General features: G+C 39.3%; 1 protein-coding gene across 10 annotated transcripts in view; it reads left to right on the plus strand.

Annotated features, from left to right (window-relative positions):
• Window positions 1-22,671, plus strand: part of Depdc5 (DEP domain containing 5, GATOR1 subcomplex subunit) — a 142,020-nt gene that overhangs the window by 12,134 nt on the left and 107,215 nt on the right. For 9 of the 10 annotated variants that reach the window (XM_004843507.4, XM_087198317.1, XM_004843508.4 and 6 more), the window contains exons 8-10: window positions 5,293-5,362; window positions 15,044-15,122; window positions 16,252-16,313. In XM_004843507.4, coding sequence (XP_004843564.1) covers window positions 5,293-5,362; window positions 15,044-15,122; window positions 16,252-16,313 — 211 coding nt within the window. The remainder of the gene's footprint in view (window positions 1-5,292; window positions 5,363-15,043; window positions 15,123-16,251; window positions 16,314-22,671) is intronic. The other variant, XM_087198321.1, reaches the window with a different exon arrangement.

Genomic DNA, 22,671 nt, shown 5'->3' on the forward strand with positions numbered 1-22,671 from the left:
CTACATAGCAGGACCCTGTCTCAAAAAAAAATGAAAACCTGAGCTGGACATGGCGGTGCATGCCTGTAATCCTAGCACTTGGGAGGCTAAGGTAGGATTGTTGTGAGTTTGAGGCCGGCCTGGGCTACATAGTGAGTTCAGGGCCAGTCTGAACTACAAAGGGAGATCCTGCCTCAAAAAAACCAAAAAAACAAAAACAAAACAAAAAAACCCCAAAACCCAAACCAAAAACACTTTAGATTGTTGTAGCACAAAGCAAAACCAAAATGCATGATAGTATTTTTTAGACTAATGGAAGAGGGTGTTGAAGTCATTTAATATTCTGTGATACAGGAAGTATAGACTCAAATATTTTAGAACTATAAGAAAACTTCCAGGGCCAGGATTTAGCTCAGTGGTTTCGCTTCCTGCTGCACAAGTGCAAGGACCCGAGTTCGATCCCCGGTACCAAAAAAAAAAAAGAAAAGAAAACTTCCAGTGAACTTTTTTTATTTTGAGATGGTGGTTTGGTAAACTGTCCAGGCAACTTGCCTAGGCCTCTAGGTTGCAATCCTGCTGCCTCAGTCTCCCAGGTAACTGGGATTACAGGTACTCACCATTGTGCCTGGCCTCAGATGAACATATTTAATCAATCTTTCTTATTTCACAGAGTAGGAAACAGGCTTAAAGACATAAGATGATTAACGTAGTTCCTGATTTATTGCCTTGTTTTTTGTTATTCTTTTTCTTTGGTATCAGGGATCGAACTCAGGACCTTGCACTTTCGAGACAGGCAGCGGAACCACTGAGCTAAATCCCCAGCCCGAATGCCTTGTTAACTATATTGGTTTGATGGTTTCCTCCCCCCGGCCCTTTCTCTTTGGCAGTATTGGAAATTGAACACAAGGCATTTGCACTAAGCTATAATTCTCAGCTCTTTTTTATTTTGAGGCAGGTCTTGCTAAGTCACTAAATTGCCCAGGTTAGGCTTGAACTTGTGATCCTCCTGCCTTGGCCTTCCAGAGTGCTGGGTTTACAGGCATGTGCCACCACATCTGGCTTCTTCTGCTCTTGATCTATTAAAATTATTTGTAGCTGGGCATGGTGGCACACACTTGTAATCCTAGCACTCTGGGAGACTAAGGCAAGAGGACTACAAGTTGAGCCTAGCAATTTAGTGAGATCCTGTCTCAAGTAAATGAATGGATGAATGAATGAATGACTAGGGATGTAACTCAGTGTGAAGACTGTGAGCTCAATCTCCTGTCCCCCAACCCCCAGTATCTATTTCAGTGAAAAGTGAGAAAGGCTTCCCCCATCCTTTTTGGGGGTATTGAACCCAGAGCCTTGTGCATGCTGGGTAAGTGCTCTTCCACTGAGCTAGAGACAGGATCTTGAAGGGTTCTAGAAGAGGGATTTGGTAAGAATCTCATTAAACACATCTACTTATAAAAACTGAGGTGTAACTACGCACACACCTGTAATCCCAGCACTTGGGAGACTGAGGCAGGAGGATTGCCTCAAGTTTGAGGGCAGATCCTGTCTCAAATGAACAGATGAAAACACAAAACTGAAGTGTAGAGAGATTATAGCCTGACCTCTAACAAGGAGGTTTAGGAGTCTAAGCCCAAGTTTTGTTAGCACCATTTTGTATATACTTACTAGGAGAAGTTGGTAAGTTAGTGCATTAGGGTGTTAATGTGTTTCTTAGCTTGCATTTGTAGTGCTTCCTGCTGTTAGTATTCATAGTAAATGGGAACATGAAATCCTCATTATACAGATTGAGTATCCTTAATCTAAAATGCTGGGGAGCTAGGTGTGGTCAATCAAGCCTGTAATCCCAGCAGCTGAGACAGGAGGATCACTGTGAGTTCAAGGCAAGCCTAAAGTACATAGCAAGCCCCTGATTCAAAAAACAAAAACAAAAAAGCTGGGGACCAGAAATATTTTAGATCTCAGTTTTTTTTTTAGATCTTGGAATATTTGCATACGAGATCCAAGTATAAACATATGAAATTCATTTATGTTTTTTATGTACTTTACACATATAGTCTGAAGGTAATTTGATACATAAGTACAGTATGCTTATTTTGACTGCAGCCCATCATGTGATGTCAGCTGTGCAATCTTCCACTTGCTGTGTCATGTTGGTGCTCAAAAAATGTTGAGGTGGGGCCGGGGATTTAGCTCAGTGGTTCTGCCACCTGCTTCGCAAGTGCAAGGTCCCGAGTTTGATCTCTGGTACCAAAAAAAAAAATGTTGAGGTGGGCCAGGGGTTTAGCTCAGTGGTGCCACTGCCAAGTGCAAGGTCCCGAGTTCTAGCCTCGGTACCAAAAAAAAAAATGTTGAGGTGTTGGAAGTGTAGCTCAGTGATAGAGCACATGTGTGTATCCCTGCATTTAATCCCTAGCAGTAGAGCAGCAACAACAAAATCAGTTTTTGGAGGGAAGCAGCACTGGCCCGACAGGCATTGGCCTGCCACCTTTGCAGTCACAGCATCCGAGTCAGACCTCGATGGCCTGGCTTGACCTGCTCTGGCCTGCTGGGGCTCTGTGGCCTCGGGGTTTTGGTTCCTGTTGGAAATCATATGACACAGAATATTTGGGTGATGTCTACCTGAAAAATCTTCAAAAATTACAGAATACAAAAACACTAATGGATTTGAGAAAGCAGTGAAGTTTGAGGGGAGAAAAAGCAACTGCTTTCCTGATTTGCAGCTTGACTGGATGCAAAGATGTCAGTGAACATGAATAGCCAGGGGTCTGACAGCAGTGAAGAGGACTATGACCCAAATTGTGAGGAGGAAGAGAATGAGGACCCTGGGGACATAGAGGACTATTATGTGGGAATAGCTAGTGATGTGGAGCAGCAAGGGGCTGATGCCTTTGATCTGGGGGAGTACCAGTTCACTTGCTTGCCCTCAGTGAACACATGACCAGCTTAGCCTCTGTCTCAAAGTACCTGGGATCGAACTCAGGAACTTGTACTTGCAAGGCAGGCGCAGCACTACTGAACTAAATCCCTGGCCCAGGAAACAGAATTTGTCAAAGGAATTTTTCATGAAGCCAGTTGGCTTCTAAGTAGAGGAAGTGTAAACCTAATGGTTGTGTGGTTCCCAGCTTATGATGTTAGAATTAGTTTTGGCAGTTCCAATACAGGAACGTGGATTTCATGCAGTTAAAATGAAACAGAATCTTCAGGAGTAAGGCTGAGGCCTATTATATTCATGTGAAAATATTTTTTAAAAAGTGAAATGATTCAGGTTACTGAAGTGGGGAGGGAGGAGTGCTTACTCTCTTTAACTGCTGAAAATGATGTGACCAATGTTCAGAATGTACTGGTTTTATTTTAGTTTTTTTTAAATTAAATACATGTGTTCGATTTATTTCACTTAAGAGTATGGTCTCAAGGTACATCCATTTAGCTAGAAATGTCTCAAGCTTATCCTTGTTTATGGCAGAGTAGAGAATGTACTGGTTTTATAACCAGAGTGGGAATAGGCCATAAATTGATTATGCTCACAAGTTGGATAAGCTTCCTGTAGTTTTTTCTTTTTTTTTTGGTACTGGGGATTGAACTCATGTCCTTGCACTTGCACAGCAGGCGGCAAAACCACTAAGCTAAATCCCCGGCCCCGAGATTTTTTTTTTTGTACCGGGGATCGAACTCAGGTCCTTGCGCTTGCGCAGCAGGCGGTGAAACCACTGAGCTAAATCCCCAGCCCTTCCTGTAGTTTTTTAAGGAAATAAAAGTTTGAGTAAAAAAAAAAAATCAGTTTTTGGATTTTTGGATCAGGAATACTTAACCTATAATGTTAAGTAAACAGTCCCTTCTCTGGTCAGGCGAGCAGTTCTTGTCCATTCACAACATAATTGGACAAGGGAAAATTAAGAGGCATCTCTCAGTGAAAATGGAGATTGGAACCCTGAAAAACAGTTGAAAATCATGGATCCAGTAAAACCTCATTCATTTTGCAGAAATGATGGAAGCTCATAGAGGTTGATGGAGTATACAAGTTTTCCCAGGTAGCCAGAACTGTGACTCATGATACAGTTTTCTTGGTGTTTTTTTTTTTAACCCCCTAAACCTTCACTAGGGATTGAATGCAAGGCCTTCCGTATGCTAAACATGTGCTGTACCACTGAGGTACAACCCCAAGCTCCAGTTAATTTTGTTTTTCCTTTTTTTTTTCTTCACAGACCCAAACTGGGTTTTATTGAAATACTAGGAGCAGGCACATGTCAAGGCATGGTTTTTTCTTTATCTTCTCTCTTTTTTTTCTCCATAAGGAATGATTGCTTAGGCCGGACAGGTGACTACACTGGGGAAAGAAATTGAGATTGTTAGAAGAGAAGGGCTAGAGTGATTGGTTGAAGGATGATGGCGAGGTCCTCAAGTAACAGCTACTACTTTGTCTCCAAGATAGCATTTTGTATTAATATTGCTGTGGTTATAGTTCCTAGTGGATTGGAAACATTGTATGGTATAATTCTCAAGAAATCTCTGTTTAAAATAGATATCATTGTCTCCTTTTACAAAGTAAAAACACCCATCCTTCCACAGTTAGTTCTCCATGGCCATTCAACAAGTGACACTAAGAACTGGGATTTTGCCTCAACTCGTTACTTCCCAGGCTGTTGAGCTCTGTAAACCATGTTCTTTGTACCATACTTTCTATTTCACACCCTCGAAAGGTTTCAGAGTACTAGGTTGCCATTAAAATTGTTTGGCAGAATGACCTCTCTTAAATATGGACCCTGTCTCTCCCTTCATGCCTCCTGACTGCTTATGTTCAAATCTTGATTTTAAGAAGGATTTTTGTCTCCATTGAAACTCATTGTATCAAAGCTATGTTTAGCAGAATTGTTCATCACTGCTTCTTAAATTTTTTTTTTTTTTTTTGGTACCAGGGATTGAACTCAGGTCCTTGTGCTTGTGCAGCAGGCGGCGAAACCACTGAGCTAAATCCCTGGCCGCTTCTTAAATTTTTATGTGACGTGGTTCTTTGTGAGATTTGACCAAAGCTATTAGATTCACTGCTGAGATAATTTTGCATATTATTTCAGAGTCATGGATTCCTTGAAGCCTTCTCTTCCTTAGCCTTGTATATTATCTTTGGAATTCCTCATTATGAGCTCCTATTCTACATATTCAGTATATGATGAGAATTCTTTGTTAGATGTGTTCATATAGCTCCCTGTAGAAATCTGTGACCAGTCAGGTCATTTGGGTATAAATATGAATAGCACGAGTCATCTAAAGTTGGACTAATATAGATTATAATAATGTGTGTGTGTGTGTGTATTCGTTCAGGGCACAGGCTGGTGAGCTGTGGGTCAAGAATGAGAAGGTCATGTGTGGTTATATCAGTGAAGACACCAGGGTAAGACTTACACATTTTTTTTGTTTTGTTTACTATTGTGTCTAAAACCTGAAATTGAAACAAAACAGAACAAACGAAAATCTCATGATCGCTACTGTTTGCCCAGGTGGAACTGGAATCAGAGTTCCCTGCAAATCTGATGTTTTATATTTGGATCTCTCCAGGTTGGGATTGATCTTTGTTTTCTTCTTTCAAATACATCTGTTTAATACCTAATTCTGCGCTATGGTGTGCCCACTGATACATAGTGAAAATTAAACTCAGTGGAAGATTGTGTTATAAACATGAAGGGAGACCTTTCTGAAGAAATCCCCGTCTTTGGCTCTCTGTTGTGGTTGGAAGAATCCAAATTGAGCAGCTGTGAATATTACTCATGCTGGTGAAACTGTCTACTTTTCCTTCTTCCCATCTCCCTGCCTCCCCTGAGAGCAGTAATTCTTAATTAAGGGTGATATTGGCTCCTTGGGAGTCTTTTAGCAATGTCTAGAGACATTTTTGGTTATCACAACCAAGAGGTTATGTCAGTGGCATCCAGTGCGGATGCTGCTGAATATGCTACATGTGCAAGACAGGCTTCCAGAACAAAGAATTATTTGGCCCAAAATCCCAATAACGTTGTGGGGGTATCTGGTACACCGTGAGATGTTTAGCAGCATCCCTGGCCTCTACTCACTAGATGCCAATTTCATTCTCTAAATCCCACCCTGCAAGTCAGGACACCCAGAAACATCTCCAGACATTATCAGATCTTCTGCAAGGCAAAATCACCCCTGGTTGAGAATCAGTGTCCTTAGAGGTAACTACTATCTGAATTTCATTTTTGTAATTTCCTGATGTTATATGCTTTACCCTAAAGAGTGTATTGTTTCACTTAGTTTTGAACTTTGTTAAAATGGAGTAAAAATGTGTATAGTTTTTTGTACTGAATGCTTTATTTTATTTTATCTTTATTTTTTGGTACCGGGGATCGAACTTGGGTCCTTACGCTTGCACAGCAGGTGACGAAACCACTGAGCTAAGTCCCTGGCTATTTTTGTTTTTTTGAGACAGTCTCACTATGTAGTTCAAGTTGGCCTTGAACTTGTGGCGATCCTCTTGCCTCAGCCTCCTGAGTGCTGGGATTACAGGTGTGCACCACCATGTCTGGCATGTACTCAATACTTTAAATCTGTGTTTAGGAGTGTTATTTGCTGGCTCATAGATTCTACTCTGTGAGATAATGCCACATTATTTTTCAAGTTGTTTGAACCAGTTATTTATTTGTTTAGTACTGTAGATTGAACCCATGGTCTCTTCATTGAACTATATCCTCAGCCTATGTATTTATGTATGTATTTATTTTGAGAAAGACTCTTGCTAAGTTGCCCAATTGCCTAGCCTGGGTTGGAACTTGAAATCCTCCTGCCTCAGCCTCCTAGAATGTTGGGATTATAGTCCTGCACCGGGCCTGGCTTGGACCAATTTATGTTCCAGAAGTTTTTTAAATCTCCTTTTTTTTTGGTACCAGGGATCGAACTCAGGTCCTTGCGCTTGCGAGGCAAGCGGTGGAACCACTGAGGTAAATCCCCAGTCCTCCTTTTGTTTTTTATTTTTCCCAGTACCTAACATTAGATTTTTAAGGTTTTTGCAATTTTAAGGGCATAGATTGTTTTGTTTTGTTTTGTTTTGTTTTTTGGGTACCGGGGATCAAACTTGGGACCTTGTGCTTGTGAGGCAGGTGGTGGAACCACTGAGCTAAATCCCTGGCCCGATTGGTATTTTCTAGTGGTCTTAATTTTCTTTTTTTTTTGGTACCAGGGATCGAACTCAGGTTGTTAAGCTTTCGCAGCAGGCGGAGAAAGCACTGAGCTAAATCCCCAGCCCATAGTGGTCTTAATTTTCTAAAAAGCCAGAAAATCTTAAGCATGCCTTACAAAGGTCATGATAATTTTTTTTTTTTTTGGTACCGGGGATCGAACTCAGGTCCTCACACTTGCAAGGCAGGCAGTGGAACCACTGAGCTAAATCCCCAGCCCCCAGGTCATGATAATTTGACATGTGCTTACCTCTTCAACTTTATTCATTCACCCATTAAACAAATAATGTCAGAGCACCGACCATGTGCCAACCACTGTTATCAGGCACCAAGGATCCATGATCAACAGAACTCAAATGGGAACAGATTTTCCTAGTCACCCAATCAATAAATATTGTAATCGTAGATTATGGTGAGAGCTTGAAGGAAATTAATTAGATCATGAGAGGGACTGGGGATGACATCCTTGGTAAACAAGTGATATAAATTTAAAATTCTGAGAGAAATTGAGCATCATGGTAGAAAATAACAGAAAGATCTTTACAAAGGTGGGCCAAGAAGGCTTCCCAATGAAAGTACCTGAAATGTGAGACTTGACCATTGTATAAATTTTGCGATGAAGATTCCAGGCAGAGGAAACAATGGTGGAGGCAAGTGTGATGCGGGAATTGCAGACAGGTAGGGAGAATGTTGGCAAGGCATAGATGGGTTCCAGTACACAGGTTCTAGCCAGTTCAGTTAGGATTTGTTTAAAGACAGAGAGCTGGGCATGGTGGCACACATCTGTAAATCCCAGCACTGGGGAGGAAGGCCGAGGTGGAAGGATTGCCTAGAGTTCGAGGCTAGCCTGAATTACAAAGTGGGACCCTGTCTCAAAAAAACCAAAATAAACAGATTCAGGACCAGGACGTCAGCACTGCAGCCCCCACCTCAGGAGCTGTTGAGCTGTCCTTGCCGCCCTGGTGCAGGGGCTGGAGGCTGGGGAGTGTGAGTGGGTGGCCCCAGGGTGGGGGTGGGCTAGCCCTTTGATGAGAAAACAAAAACGAAAACAACCCCCCAAAAAAATCCACTCAAGGATTTTAAGTGGAATGTGCTATTTGAATTATATTTCAACCACTGTTTTTTTTGAGACAAGGTCTCACTACATAATTCAGACGAGCTTTGAAATCAGCCTCCCAAGTGCTGGGATTACAGGCATGTGCCACCAACTGGCTACATATATTTTTAAAAGGTTACTGTTTAAAGGGCTGGTGATATGACTCAGTAGTAGAGCACTTGCCTAGCGTGCCTGAGGCCCTGGGTTCAATCCTCAGTGCTACTGAAAAAGATCCCAAATCACTGTTTAGTTAGATGTTGTTGAACAAAACTCCCAGAGAAGCAGTGGCTATAATGCTTAAAGGTCAACTTTTTTTCTCTCAGGTAGAAGAAGTCCATGGTATACAATGACAATGTCACAATTTGTGGTGATTCAGGACTCTATCTTCCTGTTTTGTCATCCTCAGGTCATGGGTAGGGCTTCTGTGATCCACCTTGAGCTGCTGTGACCATGGCTAGATAAAGGACAGAGGAAAAGAAGAGAGATAAGAGAGATACACCTGCAATCAAATTCCTTCCTTTAAGGACACAGCATTTTCATTTCCATATTACTGGACAGAATTTGATCACATGTAGTTGCTAAGTCCAGGAAGTTTATTCTTTTGGTTCTCTTGCCTCTCAGAAGAGGATCAGCTTCTACTTAGGATGACAGGAAGAATGGATATTTGATAGGCATCCAGTTGTACTTGCTGCAGCCCCTCTGGTTTTGATGCAAAGCTTTTTTTGTAGAGATAAGAGTAGAAGCAAAGAAACAAGTTGGGAGGCCTATAAAAGGTGGTAGTGTGGACTAGGATGAGAGTAGTGGAGAGATGTTGGCAGATTGGAGGTGCACTTCAGGGTAGAGTCCACACAACTTGCTGATAGATTGGATGTGAGAAGTAAAGAGAAAAATTGAACAGGTTAGATGGTGGTGCCATTTATGAGATGGGAAACATTGGGAGAATTAAAAAGCTCATGGGCTGGGGATTTAGCTCAATGGTTCCGGCGCCTGCCTCGAAAACGCAAGGTCCCGAGTTTGATCCCTGGTACCAAAAAAAAAAAGCTCAATATGCGAGATGTTTGGTAGATCTGTGAGTAGGAAAATCAGTGCAGATAGTTAAATATGGAGCTCAGCTCATCACTTCTCCTGTGCGAAGTCCTCATTTGCCTCCATGTCCTAGCCATGTATACCATTCCCTGTTCCTCAAACATGTGATATTCTCTCTCGCCTCCATGTCTGCAAATATACCCTCTCCTGGTTGGGGTACCGAGACCCTGGCTTTTCCCTTTCCTCAACTCCTATCTAAGTGTTAGCTCTAGCCTTAGGCTTCCCTGATTCTGGAAAGCCTTCCTCACCAGGCTGGAAGTACCTCTGTGAAACCCTGGACCTTAGCATGTGTTAGCAGTTACCATGTTTTGCTGGGCACACTGTGTGTTTGCCACTGGGCTGTGAGCACCTTGAGGGCAAGGACTGTATCTCTTACTTTTACTTATTTTTAAAGTTTTGACAGTACTGGGGATTGAACCTAGGGTGCTCTACCACTAAGGTACATCCTCAGCCCTTGTTTTTTTTTTTATTTTGAGACAGGGTGTTAGTCACTAAATTGCCCAGTCTAGGCTTGAACTTTTTTTTTTTTTTCTTTTGGTACCGGAGATCGAACTCAGGTCCTTGCACTTGTGCAGCAGGCAGCGAAACCACTGAGCTAAATCCCCGGCTTAGGCTTGAACTTTTGATCTTCCTGCCTCAGTCTCCCTCATTACTGGGATTATAGGCATGCACTACTGTGCCTGGCTACATCTTACCTTTAAATCTTGGAGTTCTCTGGCATGGCTCTCTCACAAATTTGTTGAATAAAACTTTAGACATGTTTTCCCATGTCAAGAATTTATATCTGCTGGAGAGTGGTGTCACATGCCTGTAATCCTAGCACTCTGGCCAAGGCTGGAGAATCATGACTTTGAGGACAGGCTGGACCACATAGTGGGTTCCAAGCAAGCCTGAATCACATAGTGAGACCCTGTTTCAAGCAAACTATGTATAAGCTGATCAGAAGAGTAAGATTTTAGTGTATGAAAGGAAATCAACACTATAAAATTTAATTAATGTCATGGCATTAATTATCCAAAAGTGTGGTGTGACATTCATTAAATGAGATTATAAGTGGCAAATTTAAGGAAAGGGAAGTCATGTATGATGATGGCACATGCCTGTAATTCCGGCTGCTTGGAAGACTGAGGTGAGTGGATTGCAAGTTTGATACCAACCAATACAACTTTGTGAGGCCATCCTTCTAAATATACATAGATAGATGAATAAATAGATAGATAAGAAGATAGACAAACAGATAGGACTGGGAATGTAGCCGAGTGCTTGCCTAGTATGTTAGAGGCCCTGGGTTCAGTCTCTACCACTGCAGAAAAAAAAAGATAAAAGGAAAGAGAATATTGATGTTTGCACCTTATTTTTTTTTTGGTACTGGGGATCAAACTCGAGACCTTGTCCTTGCAAGTCAGGCAGTGGCGGAACCACTGAGCTAAATCCCCAGCCCCTGCACCTTATTTTTATATAGAAAAAATAAGATGAATTGATGCCTAAAAAGATGAATAGACCTCTGTCTATTTCTCTTAAGTGATAAACTAAATGTTATTTTAAGTGTAGGATCTGGCTGTAGTATTTACTTTGTATTTTTTCAAGTTTTAAGCATGTTTGAAATTTTGTATAATAAAAAAGCATTCTAAGCTGGGTGTGGTGGCACATGCCTATAATCCTAGCACTCAGGCAGAAGGATTATGAGTTCAAGCCTAGCCTTGTCAATTTAGTGATTTACTGAGACCCTGTCTCAAAAAAGTGTGGGGGGGACAGGGTTGGAGATGGAGCTCAGTGTAAATTTAGTCCCCAGTACCATAATAATTAATTAATTAAAACAGTTAATTAAAAGCAGCCTAATTTCTCTATTAAGAATGCCAGTGTTGGGCCCGAGATTTAGCTCAGTAGTTCCACCACCTGCCTCACAAGTGAAAGGACCTGAGTTCTAGCCCTGGTAAAAAAAGAAAAAGAAAAAAAAAAAAAGAATGCCAATGTTAATTATATGGTACTGTAGATATAGCTAGATATGTATATACAAATATTAAAATATAGAAGACATTCAAACCAGAATTAACTCCAATTTTCACAGTACCTTTGAAAAATATTCAAATAAAGTATATGATTCACTTAACAAAAAATAGGGCTGAGGATTTAGCTCAGTGGTTTCGCTGCCTGCTGTGCAAGTGCAAGGACCTGAGTTTGATCCCGGTACCAAAAAAAAAGCATACTTAAAAAAATGAGGAAACTGGCCTGGGTGTGTTGGCACAAGCCTATAATCCCAGCACTCCTTCCCTCCTCTTCCTACATGCTAGGCAAGCCTTCTACTATATATATATATTATATATATATAAAATATATATATATATAATATATAATATAAAAATATATGTATATATATTTTTTGCATGTTAATTTCATTCATGAAAAGATGAGATTATTTAAAAATTTTATTTTATTATTTTAACTCTTAATTTTTTTGTTGGTACGTATTTGTCACATTCATCACAGGAAATTTGTACCTGTATACAATACAGTATATATCGATCCTTCTTTTCTTTTTTTCTCCATTTCCCTCCCCTCCCTTCAACTATTTTTCCTTTCCCTGTTTATAGAAGCTTTGTTTCCATTTTTTTCCTTTTACACTGTATTCTCTTTTTCCCCCTTTTCCTTTCCATCTCTTCCCCCTTCCAAACCTGCTATTGAGAATAATATTGTATCCTTAGCCTGGTATGGAGTTTCTTTTGGAGTGATGGAAATTCTGTAATGTTAGATAGTGGTAATAGTTGCATAACATTGTGAATATACTAAAATCTACTAAATTGTAGACTTTATTTTTTTAGTGATATTGGGGATTGAACCCAGGGCCTTGCAAGCACCATACTGCTGAGCTACAACATCCCCAGCCCTTTTTATTTTTTATTTTGAGGCAGTGTCTCATCAAGTTGCTCTGGCTGGCCTTGAACTTGAGATCTTCCTGTCACAGCCTCCTGAGTGTCTGGGTTGCAGGTGTGTTACTGTACTTGGGTGAATTGTAGATTTTAAAATGGTAAATTTTTTATTACGTGAATTTTTATCTTAAAAAATATTATCTAGGGTTGGAAATGTTGCTTAGTGGTAGAGGGCTTGCCTGGCATTCACAAAGTCCTGGGTTTAATCCCCAGTACAGAAAAACTATATAAAACCAACCAACCAACCAACCACCAACAAACAGGGACCATTAGGAGTATAATTGGAATATCAGTGTATTAATAACCGATTTTTACAGTTTTCAAAGCAAAGGCTATGTTTAAACAACTGTAAAACACAGCCCTATGGTTTGACCGTACCTGCCAAAACTCATGTTGAAATTTAATCCCATTGTGAGTATCAAGAGGTGGGATCTTTAAGGGGCAACTGTGTCGTGAAGGCTCTGTCCAAATAGATTAATCACTTACCTTGTCATGAAAGCCATGTGGCTCTGTGTCTTGGTTGTGCCCGTCTTACCATGTGTTGTCCTGTACTACTTTGGTACTATGTAGAGAATCTCCACTAGCAGGAAAGTCCTCACCAGATATGTCTCCTTAGACTTCTTAGCCTCCAGAAATGTGAGAAATATCTTTGTTTTCTTCATAAATTACCTAGTTTCAGATATTTAGTTATAGCCACAGAAAATAGACTAAGACACAGACATAACTAAAAACATCATTTAATATATGTATATGCACATAGACACATATTTTCTAAGTATGGAGTGTATTAACAAGGAGTAGAAAAGTTTTTTTTTTTTTTTTTGTGGTGCTGGGGATCAAACCCAGGGCCTCATGCGTGCTAGGCAAATGGTCTAACACTGAGCTACATCTCCAGCCCTAGAAAAGTATCTTTTAAATTAGTGTAATAAATCAATTTCATACATAAAACACATTCATACACACAGTAAAAACTATTCTATTTGTATAGTCTAATAAGTTTTGATAAATGCATATAAACTATTGTGGTCAAGTAGAATATTTTGTCACCCTAGGAAGCTCCCTTGTGCTGCTTTGCAGTCACTTGTACATACAAAGGCCAACACTAATCTGCTTCTACCTATAGAATAATTTTGCATAAAAGAGTGTCTTTTAAAAACGTAAGTGTAGCCTGACATTACTTGAAATATGCCATGAAAGTTTTTTAAAAAAGCAAAATCAACAGCTAGTATTCAGAGATGAGTGAACATTTTGAAAAGTGTGTTTCCTCCCAGTCTCTGTGTTTCTGTGTATTGGAGAAGAAGGGGGATTAATGAGTCCCTGTTACGCTCCAGAGGTTATAGAAAGCCCCAGGAGTGAATGGTCTTTAAGAAGCTTCTGTCTTTAAGTAGGCGGTTTCTAATTACCTAAAGGATTGTGAGAGATTTACATTCTCCTTTCCTGCCAAACCCCAGAGCCTTGAATAAAGGACTCTGGTAAAGCACTCAGGGCCAGAATATCACTTATGCTTTTCTTTGAAACAGTCTGGGTATACAAGAGATACTGTGTGAATTATAATTTATTAGACTGGCAACTCAGCATCTGGCATGTTTTGTTCAAGGTCTGTTTCCATAATGAGGTTTCTATGACTTTCCCAGGTGAATTCCCTGCCCTTACTGCCCCTTTTGCTGCTTGCTGTGTGTGTGTGTGTGTGTGTGTGTGTGTGTGTGTGTGTGTGTACTGGGGATTGAACCAAGGGCCTTTGTTTGAAGCTAGCTCTCCAGCTATTTATAAATTTTTTATTTTTTTTAGCTTTGAGAGAGGTTTTGTTAAGTTACCCAGGCTGGGCTTAAACTTGGGATCCTCTTGCCTCAGGTTCCCAGAATGCTAGGTTTACTGGCATATGTCACTATACCCAGATTCGCTGCTTACCTTTCTTTCTTCTTCTTCTTCTTCGTCTTCATCTTCATCTTCGTCCTCGTCTTCGTCTTCGTCTTTATCTTTTGTTGTTTGTTTTGTTTTATGAGATAGTATTTAACTATGTAGTTCAGCCTAGCCTTGAACTTACTGTGTAGCCCAGGCTGGCCTTGATCTTGTGGCAATCCTCCTGCCTCAGCCTCCCAAATGCTGGGATTGTGCTGCTATACCCACCACTGTGCCACATTTCTTGTGTGAATCTTTATGGAACATTTGTGTGTGTTGCAGTATTTTGCATGTTCTTACCCTGTGCTATAAGATCCAAGAGAGCAGGGACTATATCTGTGATACATGGCTCAGAGTAGGAGGAGCTCAGTAACTACTTCAGTGAAAAAAATGAATGCATAGATGAAACTTGCTGTTAGAAGTCTTGTATCACAATTAAAAGAATTCTTCCATTATACCTGTAAAAAAAATTAATTGTATTGGGGGTCAGGGATTTAGCTCAGTGGTGCCGCGCCTGCCTTGTGAGCGCAAGGTCCTGAGTTTGATCTCTGGTACAAAAAAAAAAAAAATTATATTGGTACACTAAAAAAAGAATTGATGGCAGAAAGCACATGTCATACAATTTTCCATCTGGTATTTTTTGTTTTGATTTGTGTTTTTGTTTGAGATAGAGTATCACTATGTAGTCCAGGATGGCTTCAAACTGACAATTTATCAGGCTCAACCTCTTGAAAAATTTACCATCTGAACCATTTTTAAGTTATAGTTCAATGTAAGTATATTTATGCTGTTATGAAGTAGATCTTCAGAACTTCTTCACCTTGCAGAACTGAAATTCTACATTCTTGGTTTTTAATGCAATTATGTTTTTGTTTCAGGTGGTGTTCCGTTCTACATCGGCTATGGTTTACATATTTATTCAGATGAGCTGTGAAATGTGGGATTTTGATATTTATGGTACTGTTCCCTAAGTGCTGATTGTAACTGCTGTTGGGGAGAATTTTCTGGTTTTTCCCAAGTTGGTATCATTTTACAGTAAGCTTTTGACATTCTTTAAAGTTATGTCCTTGGGCCAGGGATTTAGCTCAGTGGTTTTGTTGCCTGCTGCGCAAGCGCAAGGACCTGAGTTCCATCCCCGGTACCAAAAAAGCAAAAAAGATATGTCCTGATGCTAAGATAAATAAACTGTCTCTTAGACTATATAGTCTTTGTATACTCTGTGTGTGTGTTTGTGTGTGTGTGTGTGCGTGTGTGTGTGTGTGTGTGTGTGTGTAGAGAGAGAGATAAGGAGAAAAGCAAGGGAGGGAGAAAGAGAAAGGGGAGCAAGAGGGAGGGAGCAAGAGAGAGATAAAATATGAGAGAATGAGAATTCCAGGGAATACAATGAAGTATCAGTGAAAAACCTGAATTATCAGAACTTTATTCTCTGAGTATAGAATGAAAAGTTATAGAGTGACCATAAAACACTTTCCTGGATACCTTAAGTCTTTTCCTCTCACAGAAATAACTTTCATTATATTAGAATTATGACATAATTTGGAGAGAACAATTAAACTGTTATGAGGTACAGATACTATGTCACACCATACAATTCAGATTTGTGTTTAACACAATTACAAATTAATTTTTGCTTTGAGTCAACAAGATCTCTTGTGGACAACAGGAACTACAAATGATAATTCATGAGAGTCCAGCATCTACCAAATCATCTTCTGATAAATTTTAAGCATTGTAATAATAATCATATTTGGAGGTTAGATTGTTCTCTCATTTTGAAAAGGTACATTGTATCTCAGTTATCTAGACAAATATTAAATATAACTTGCTAGAAAGTCTAGGATGAAATTATTTTGTACATTGGGTTTTTATGATCTTTTTTTTTTTGGTACCAGGGATCAAACTCAGGACCTTGTGCCTGCAAGGCAGGCATGGCACCACTGAGCTAAATCCCCGGCCCTTATGATCATGTTTTAAGAGAGAGAGCAGAACCCACCACTTTGTCTTTGTTCCCATTTCTGTTACTTTATTTAAAGAAGAAATTGCAAAAACTAAAGTTAATCCTTCCTCTTTCATTGTTTCTTTTCAGGGGATCTGTATTTTGAGAAAGCTGTGAATGGTTTCCTTGCTGATTTGTTTACCAAGTGGAGGGTATGTTTCTTCTCACACACTAGCTCTCATTTGAGTAAGCATTACTGAATGCAGATGTTTATTTATTCATTATTATTACTTTTTTTTGAGATAGGGTCTCACTTTGTAGTTCAGGCTGGCTTTGAACTTACTATGTAGCCCAGGTGGACCTCCAATTAATGGCAATCTTCTTTTTTTTTTTTTTTTTTTTTTTAATGGCAGTCTTCTTGTGTCAGCTTCCTGAGTGCACCACCATACCCAGCCTGCAGATCTTTAAAATTTAACTGTTTCTGTTAATTGAATTCCCTTAAATTGAGCATCTTAGCTAAACCTCTGACTGTAAATATAAATTACCCTGATAACCTCAACATGATAAGCATTTATGAAAAACACATAGCTGATTTCACTCTCAGTGGTGAAAGATTAAAAAGTTTCCCCTAAGATCAAGAATAAAGATGCTTGCTTTTGACTCCAGTATTTGTCATTGTACTAGAAGTTCTAGACAGAAAAACTAGGCAAGCAAAAGAAGTGCAATTTAGGGCCGGGGATTTAGCTCAGTGGTTCTCCCGCCTGCCTCGCAAGCGCAAGGTCCCAAGATCGATCCCCAGTACAAAAAAGAAAAAAGAAAAAAAAGAAATAAAACTGTCTCTATTCACAGATGGTATGATTCTGTATGTAGAAAGTCCTAAAAAAATCCACTCAAACCAGGTATGGTGGCACACACCTGTAATCTCAGCTCTCTGGGAGGCTGAAGCAGGAGGCTTGCAAGTTCAGATCCAGCCTAGACAATTTAGCAACTTAGTGAGACGATGTCTTACTCAAATAATAAAAAACAAAACAATAATAAGCGAATAAAATGAAAAGGAAAGAGAAAATAAAGAGGGTTGGGGATGTAGCTCAGAGTGAAGGCCCTGGGATCCCAGTACTAGGGGAAAAAAGGAACAAAAAAAGGTAAAACATCTGCACAAAAATTTTTATTAGTGCTAAATTCAGGAACATTTCAGGATGCAAAATCACTAGAGTTTCTGTATACCAGCAACAAACAACTTAAAAAGGAAATTAAAGCATTTGCAGTAGCATCAGAAAGAATAAAATACTTAGGAGTAACTTACCCAATAACTTGCAAGATTTATATGCTGAAATCTATAAAACATTATTAAAAGAAGTTAAGACCTAAATAAAAGGAAAGATAACTTACATTCATGGATTGAAATATTTAATATTATTTAAATGACAGTATTACCCAAAGTGATCTACAGTTTAGTGTGGCTTGTATCAAAATAACAGTTCTCGGGGCCGGGGATTTAGCTCAGTGGTTCTGCTGCCTGCCTCGAAAGCTTAAGGTCCTGAGTTCAATCCCCAGAACCCCCCCCCCAAAAAAAAATCCGTTCTCTTTTTGCAGAGTGGAAAAACTGATCTTAAAATTCACATGGAATTGCAAGAAATCCTAAAGAGCCAAGACAATCTTACTAAAAGAGAACAAAGTTGAAGAAATGTCACTACAGACATCAAAACAGTGTGATACTGGCATAAACATAGATCTGTGTATAGACATATAGACAAGTAAAATTGAATTAAAAGTCCTAAAATAAACCCAAACCCCTGTGGTTAGTTGATTTTAGACAAGAGTGTCAAAATCCATTCAATAGGCAAAAGGATAATCTCTTCAACAAATAGTCTGGGTCAACTGAATATCCATATGCAAAAGAATGAATTTGGACCATTACATCACCTTGCATACAAAAATTAACCAAAATTGATCAAAGACCTAAATCTAAGAGCTAAAACTATAAAACTCTTTTGTGTATATGTGTTTTTTGTTGTTGTTGTTTTTTTGAGATGGAGTCTCACTGAAATTCAGACTAGCCTTGAACTGACTAGCCCACACTGGCTTCCCAAGTGCTAGGATTACAGATGTAAGCCACCATGTCTCGCTTTAAAACTATAAAATTCTTAAAAGAAAATTTAAACCAGGTGTGGTAGTGCACACTGGTAATCCTAGCACTCTGGGAGGCTGAAGCAGGAACTCAGAAATTTGAACCCAGCCTGGCCAACTTAATGACTTAGTGAGACCCTATCCCAAATTAAAAAAAAAAGAGGGCTGAGGATAAAGTTTAGATTCCACTTTTTAGAACATGATTACAGTCATCCTGTGTGACATAGTATCTCATTGTATTTTAGTTTGTATTTCCCTAAAGACTAATATGTGTGCATCTTTTCATGTACTTGGCCATTTGTGTATCTTCTTTAGAAAAGTATGTACTCAAGCCCTGTGCAGATTTATTAGTTTGCTTGTCTTTTTGTTCTTGAGCTGTAAAAAGTTCAGTCCTCAGTAATGCATATATACACACACAAACACACACACACACACAAAGAAAACTTAAGGGAAATTTTATGATCTTGGGTTTGGCAATGGTTTCTTAGATATGATACCAAAAACATAAAAACCAGTTGGGTGTGGTAGTACATGCCTGTAATCCCTGCTTCTGGGGAGGCTGAGGCAGGAGGATCATAAGTTCAAGGCCAGCCTGGGCAACTTAGTGAGATGTTGTCTCAAAATGAAGAATAAATACAGCTGGGGATACAGCTCAGTATTAGAGCACTGTGGGTTTGATTCCTAGTATTGCACAAACAACACAAAAACTAAAAGCATAACCTCCAAAGGAAAAATGTGGATAAATTGAATGTTACTAAAATTGAAAGCTTTTTTTTTTTTTTTTTTTGGTACCGGGGATTGAACTCATGTCCTTGTGCTTGCAAGGCAGGCAGCGGAACCACTGAGCTAAATCACTGGTCCCTAAAATTGAAAACTTTTGAGATGGGTTATAGCTCAGTGGTAGAGCTCTTGCCTAGCATGTGCAAAGCCTGGGGTTTGATCCCCAACACAAAATGCGCGCACACACACGCACACGCACACACACGCACACGCACACATGCACGTGTGCACGTACACAATGAAAGTGAATATATAGCCCATAGAATTGCAAAAATTTGTACATGATCTATACAATAAGAATCTAGTATCAAGAAAATGTAAAAAAAAAATTTAAAATTAAAAAAAAAATAATGTAAGGCACTTTTTACAACTCAAGAACAAAAAGACAAGCAAACTAGTAAATCTGCACAGGGCTTGAGTAGATATTTTTCTAAAGAAGATACACAAATGGCCAAGTACATGAAAAGATGTGCACATATTAGTCTTTAGGGAAATACAAACTAAAATACAATGAGATACTATGTCACACAGGATGATTGTAATCATGTTTTAAAAAGTGGAGGGCCGGGGATTTAGCTCAGTGGTTCTGGCGTCTGCCTCCCAAGCGCAAGGACCGGAGTTTGATCCCCGGTACCAAAAAAAAAAAAAAAGGTGAATCTAGGCCTGGGGTTTTAGCTCTGTGGTTCCGGTGCCTGCCTCGCAAATACAAGGTCTCGAGTTTGATCCCCAGTACCAAAAAAAAAGTGGAATTTAAAAATTGTTGGAATCACTTCTCGGCCTTTTGGCTAAGATCAAGTGTAAAAAGTATTGGAGAAGATGTGGATAAATTGGAACCTTTGTTGACTGCTGTTGGAAATGTAAAATAGCATATCCACTGTGGAAAGCAGCGGTTTGGTGATTCCTCAGTAAGTTATATAGTATTTACCATATGACTCAGTAGCTTCACACTTGGGTATATATAGTCTCCTGTTAGTATCTACAGAGGATTGGTTCCAGAACCCACTGTGAATATGAAATACTTTGTATGTGCAAATCCCTTATATGAAATGGTCCTGAAGGATCTACATATTTGTGATCCACATGATCCTCTGGTGTTATACTTTAATCTCTAATATAACACTTAATACTATGTAATTACTATATAGATAGTTATTTTTTTCTTTGCAGTGCTGGGGATTGAATTTATGTCTACATGGTAAGCAAGTACTCTACCACTGAGCTACATCTCCAGCCCAGTAAATAGTTGTTATATGGTATTGTTTAGGGAATAATGACAAGGAAAAAAGTATGTACATGTTTAGTACAGGCATTTTTTTCCTCCGAAAAAAAAATGTGTTTTTGAGACAAAGTCTCACTATGCATTTCAGACTGGCCTTGATCTCACTATGTAGTGGAGGCTGGCCTTGAACTTGAAGTGATACCCCTGCCTCAACCTCCCAAGTGCTGGGATTACAGATGTGTGCCACCATGCCCCACCTCCCCTGGATATTTTTGTTTCCAGTTGGTTGAACTGATAGATGGGAAACCCATAAACATGGAAGTCTGACTGCAAAAATATTCATCCAAATACTTGTATATTTTTTTGTGTTGTTTTTTGGTGCCAGGGATTGAACTCAGGACCTTGTGCTTACAAGGCAGACTCAGTGCCACTGACCTAAATCCTCGGCAATACATGTATATTCTTAAAAGTATTATTCATAGTAACTGAAAAATAGAAACTACACAAATATCTGTCAGCTAATGAATGGATAATTATAAAATGCTAATGTCCATACAGTGTAATACAGGATGGAATGAAGTACTAATACATCCCATATGGGCCGGGGATTTAGCTCAGTGGTTTTGTCACCTGCTGTGCAAGCGCAAGGACCCAAGTTCGATCCTGGGTACCAAAAAAAAAAAATCCCGTAACATGGATGAATCTTATAAACATACTAAGAGAAGCTAGAGACAGAAGATTACATAGGGCCTCACTTATATGAAATGTCCAGAATATGAAAAATCTTTAGAGATGAAAGAGATTTGTGGTTGCCAGGGACTAAGGGTGGAGAGTGACTATTTACTCAATATAGAATTTCCTTTGGGATGAAAATATACTGGAACTAAATAGTGGAGATGGTTGCAGAACATTTTGAGTGTACTAAATGTCACTAATGGTAACTGTGTTGCTTTTTGGGGGGGCCACAACATAAATTATTCCAGTTACCTGACCTTGATTTCACACGTAAATGTTATTCTGATCAAAAAGTATTTGAGGTTACAACAGACTGGACTTAAAATTATGGCTCTACTCCAGTTAGCTTTTGTTTTTGGAGACAGAGTCTTGGCATGTGGCCTCAAACCTGCAGTGATCCTTCTGCCTCAGCTTCCAGACTACTAGGATTACAGGTGTGCACCACCACAACCAGCTACAATTAGCTTTATTTGTTTATTTATTTATATACTGGGGATTAAACCTAGGCCTTTGAAGTGAATTATATCTCTAGCCCTTTTAATTTTTTAATTTTGAGACAAACCCTCTTTAAGTTCCCCTTGATGTTGGAGAATTATTCATTGTCTCTGAGCCTGGATTTATTTTTCCACAATATAGTGATAATAATGGCCCCTATCTCTTCCATCACATATGAGTTGAGTGACTTCTCCCCTCACCAGCCCATTTTGATACACTTTTTTTGTATATCACTTATACCAAAATTACATAATTATGCTGCATTTGGAGAATTTGCATCCAGTAAATAAGTTGGTAGTTAATGAAGGTCTGCTCTTTCCTAGCACTGTAGTCTTGGTACGGTGGCTTGTATTTGGGAATTTCTGTTTGCTTGAGATGTATGAATTCATGAAAGAATATAAGGTGGCATATAGTACATTAAGTTGTATGCCTTCTGTGGTGAATGCCGAGTTGTGTAGTTAATATGGTTGGATAGAGATGGGTTTGAGCCCAGGAGGAACTGAAACTGAGCTTACTGGCTCACGGGTGCAAGCCATATTCATGTCCATCTGCAGACGCCCTGCTTTCAGGATATCAATTTCTAAACTCCATGAGAATGTTTATTTTCCTCACCCCCTCCAAAAAGTAATTCATGACTCTGGTTTATACCACTACATCTCCAGCAGCCCCCAGTCCTCTACCCATGATGGTGTTAGTAAGGTGTAGGAGTATCATTGTTTCTTTTTTTTATTTTAATGTAATACAAATAGATATTAATAAAGAAAATATAAAAAGTTCTATGAAAAAATAATTTTTCGTAACAAAAATAATTAGAGAGTAACAATGGTAAATACATGTATCATGATCTTAAAAGAATATATTTTCAATTGCTAGTCTTTCTCTCAACTCTCTTAAATCTACCAGTGTGGGTGCTATTCTTGTTCTCTAAGCAGCCATTCTGAAAAAGTTAAAAAGTGCTACAGAACAGGTACAGAAATCGTGAGCCTCTGACCATGGACTGATCAGGTTTATGAGAAATCAAGAGCTATGAGACAGGGACCGTTGCTTATTGGTTATTTGCAATTTCCAAGCACTTTGCATATTCCTGGATCTTTAGGTAGCTTTCCCAAGGTCATGCAGTGGTAAGTTTCAGAGCTAGGACATGATACAGGTCTTCTCACTTTCAACAATGTTCTGTCCTTTGTACTATGCTTTCTGCAATCACATGTATTTAT

The sequence above is a fragment of the Heterocephalus glaber genome, unplaced genomic scaffold (genome assembly GCF_053883595.1).
Source record: "Heterocephalus glaber isolate CG9 unplaced genomic scaffold, H.glaber_assembly_v1.0 deba00001687, whole genome shotgun sequence".
Taxonomy (NCBI): domain Eukaryota; kingdom Metazoa; phylum Chordata; class Mammalia; order Rodentia; family Bathyergidae; genus Heterocephalus; species Heterocephalus glaber.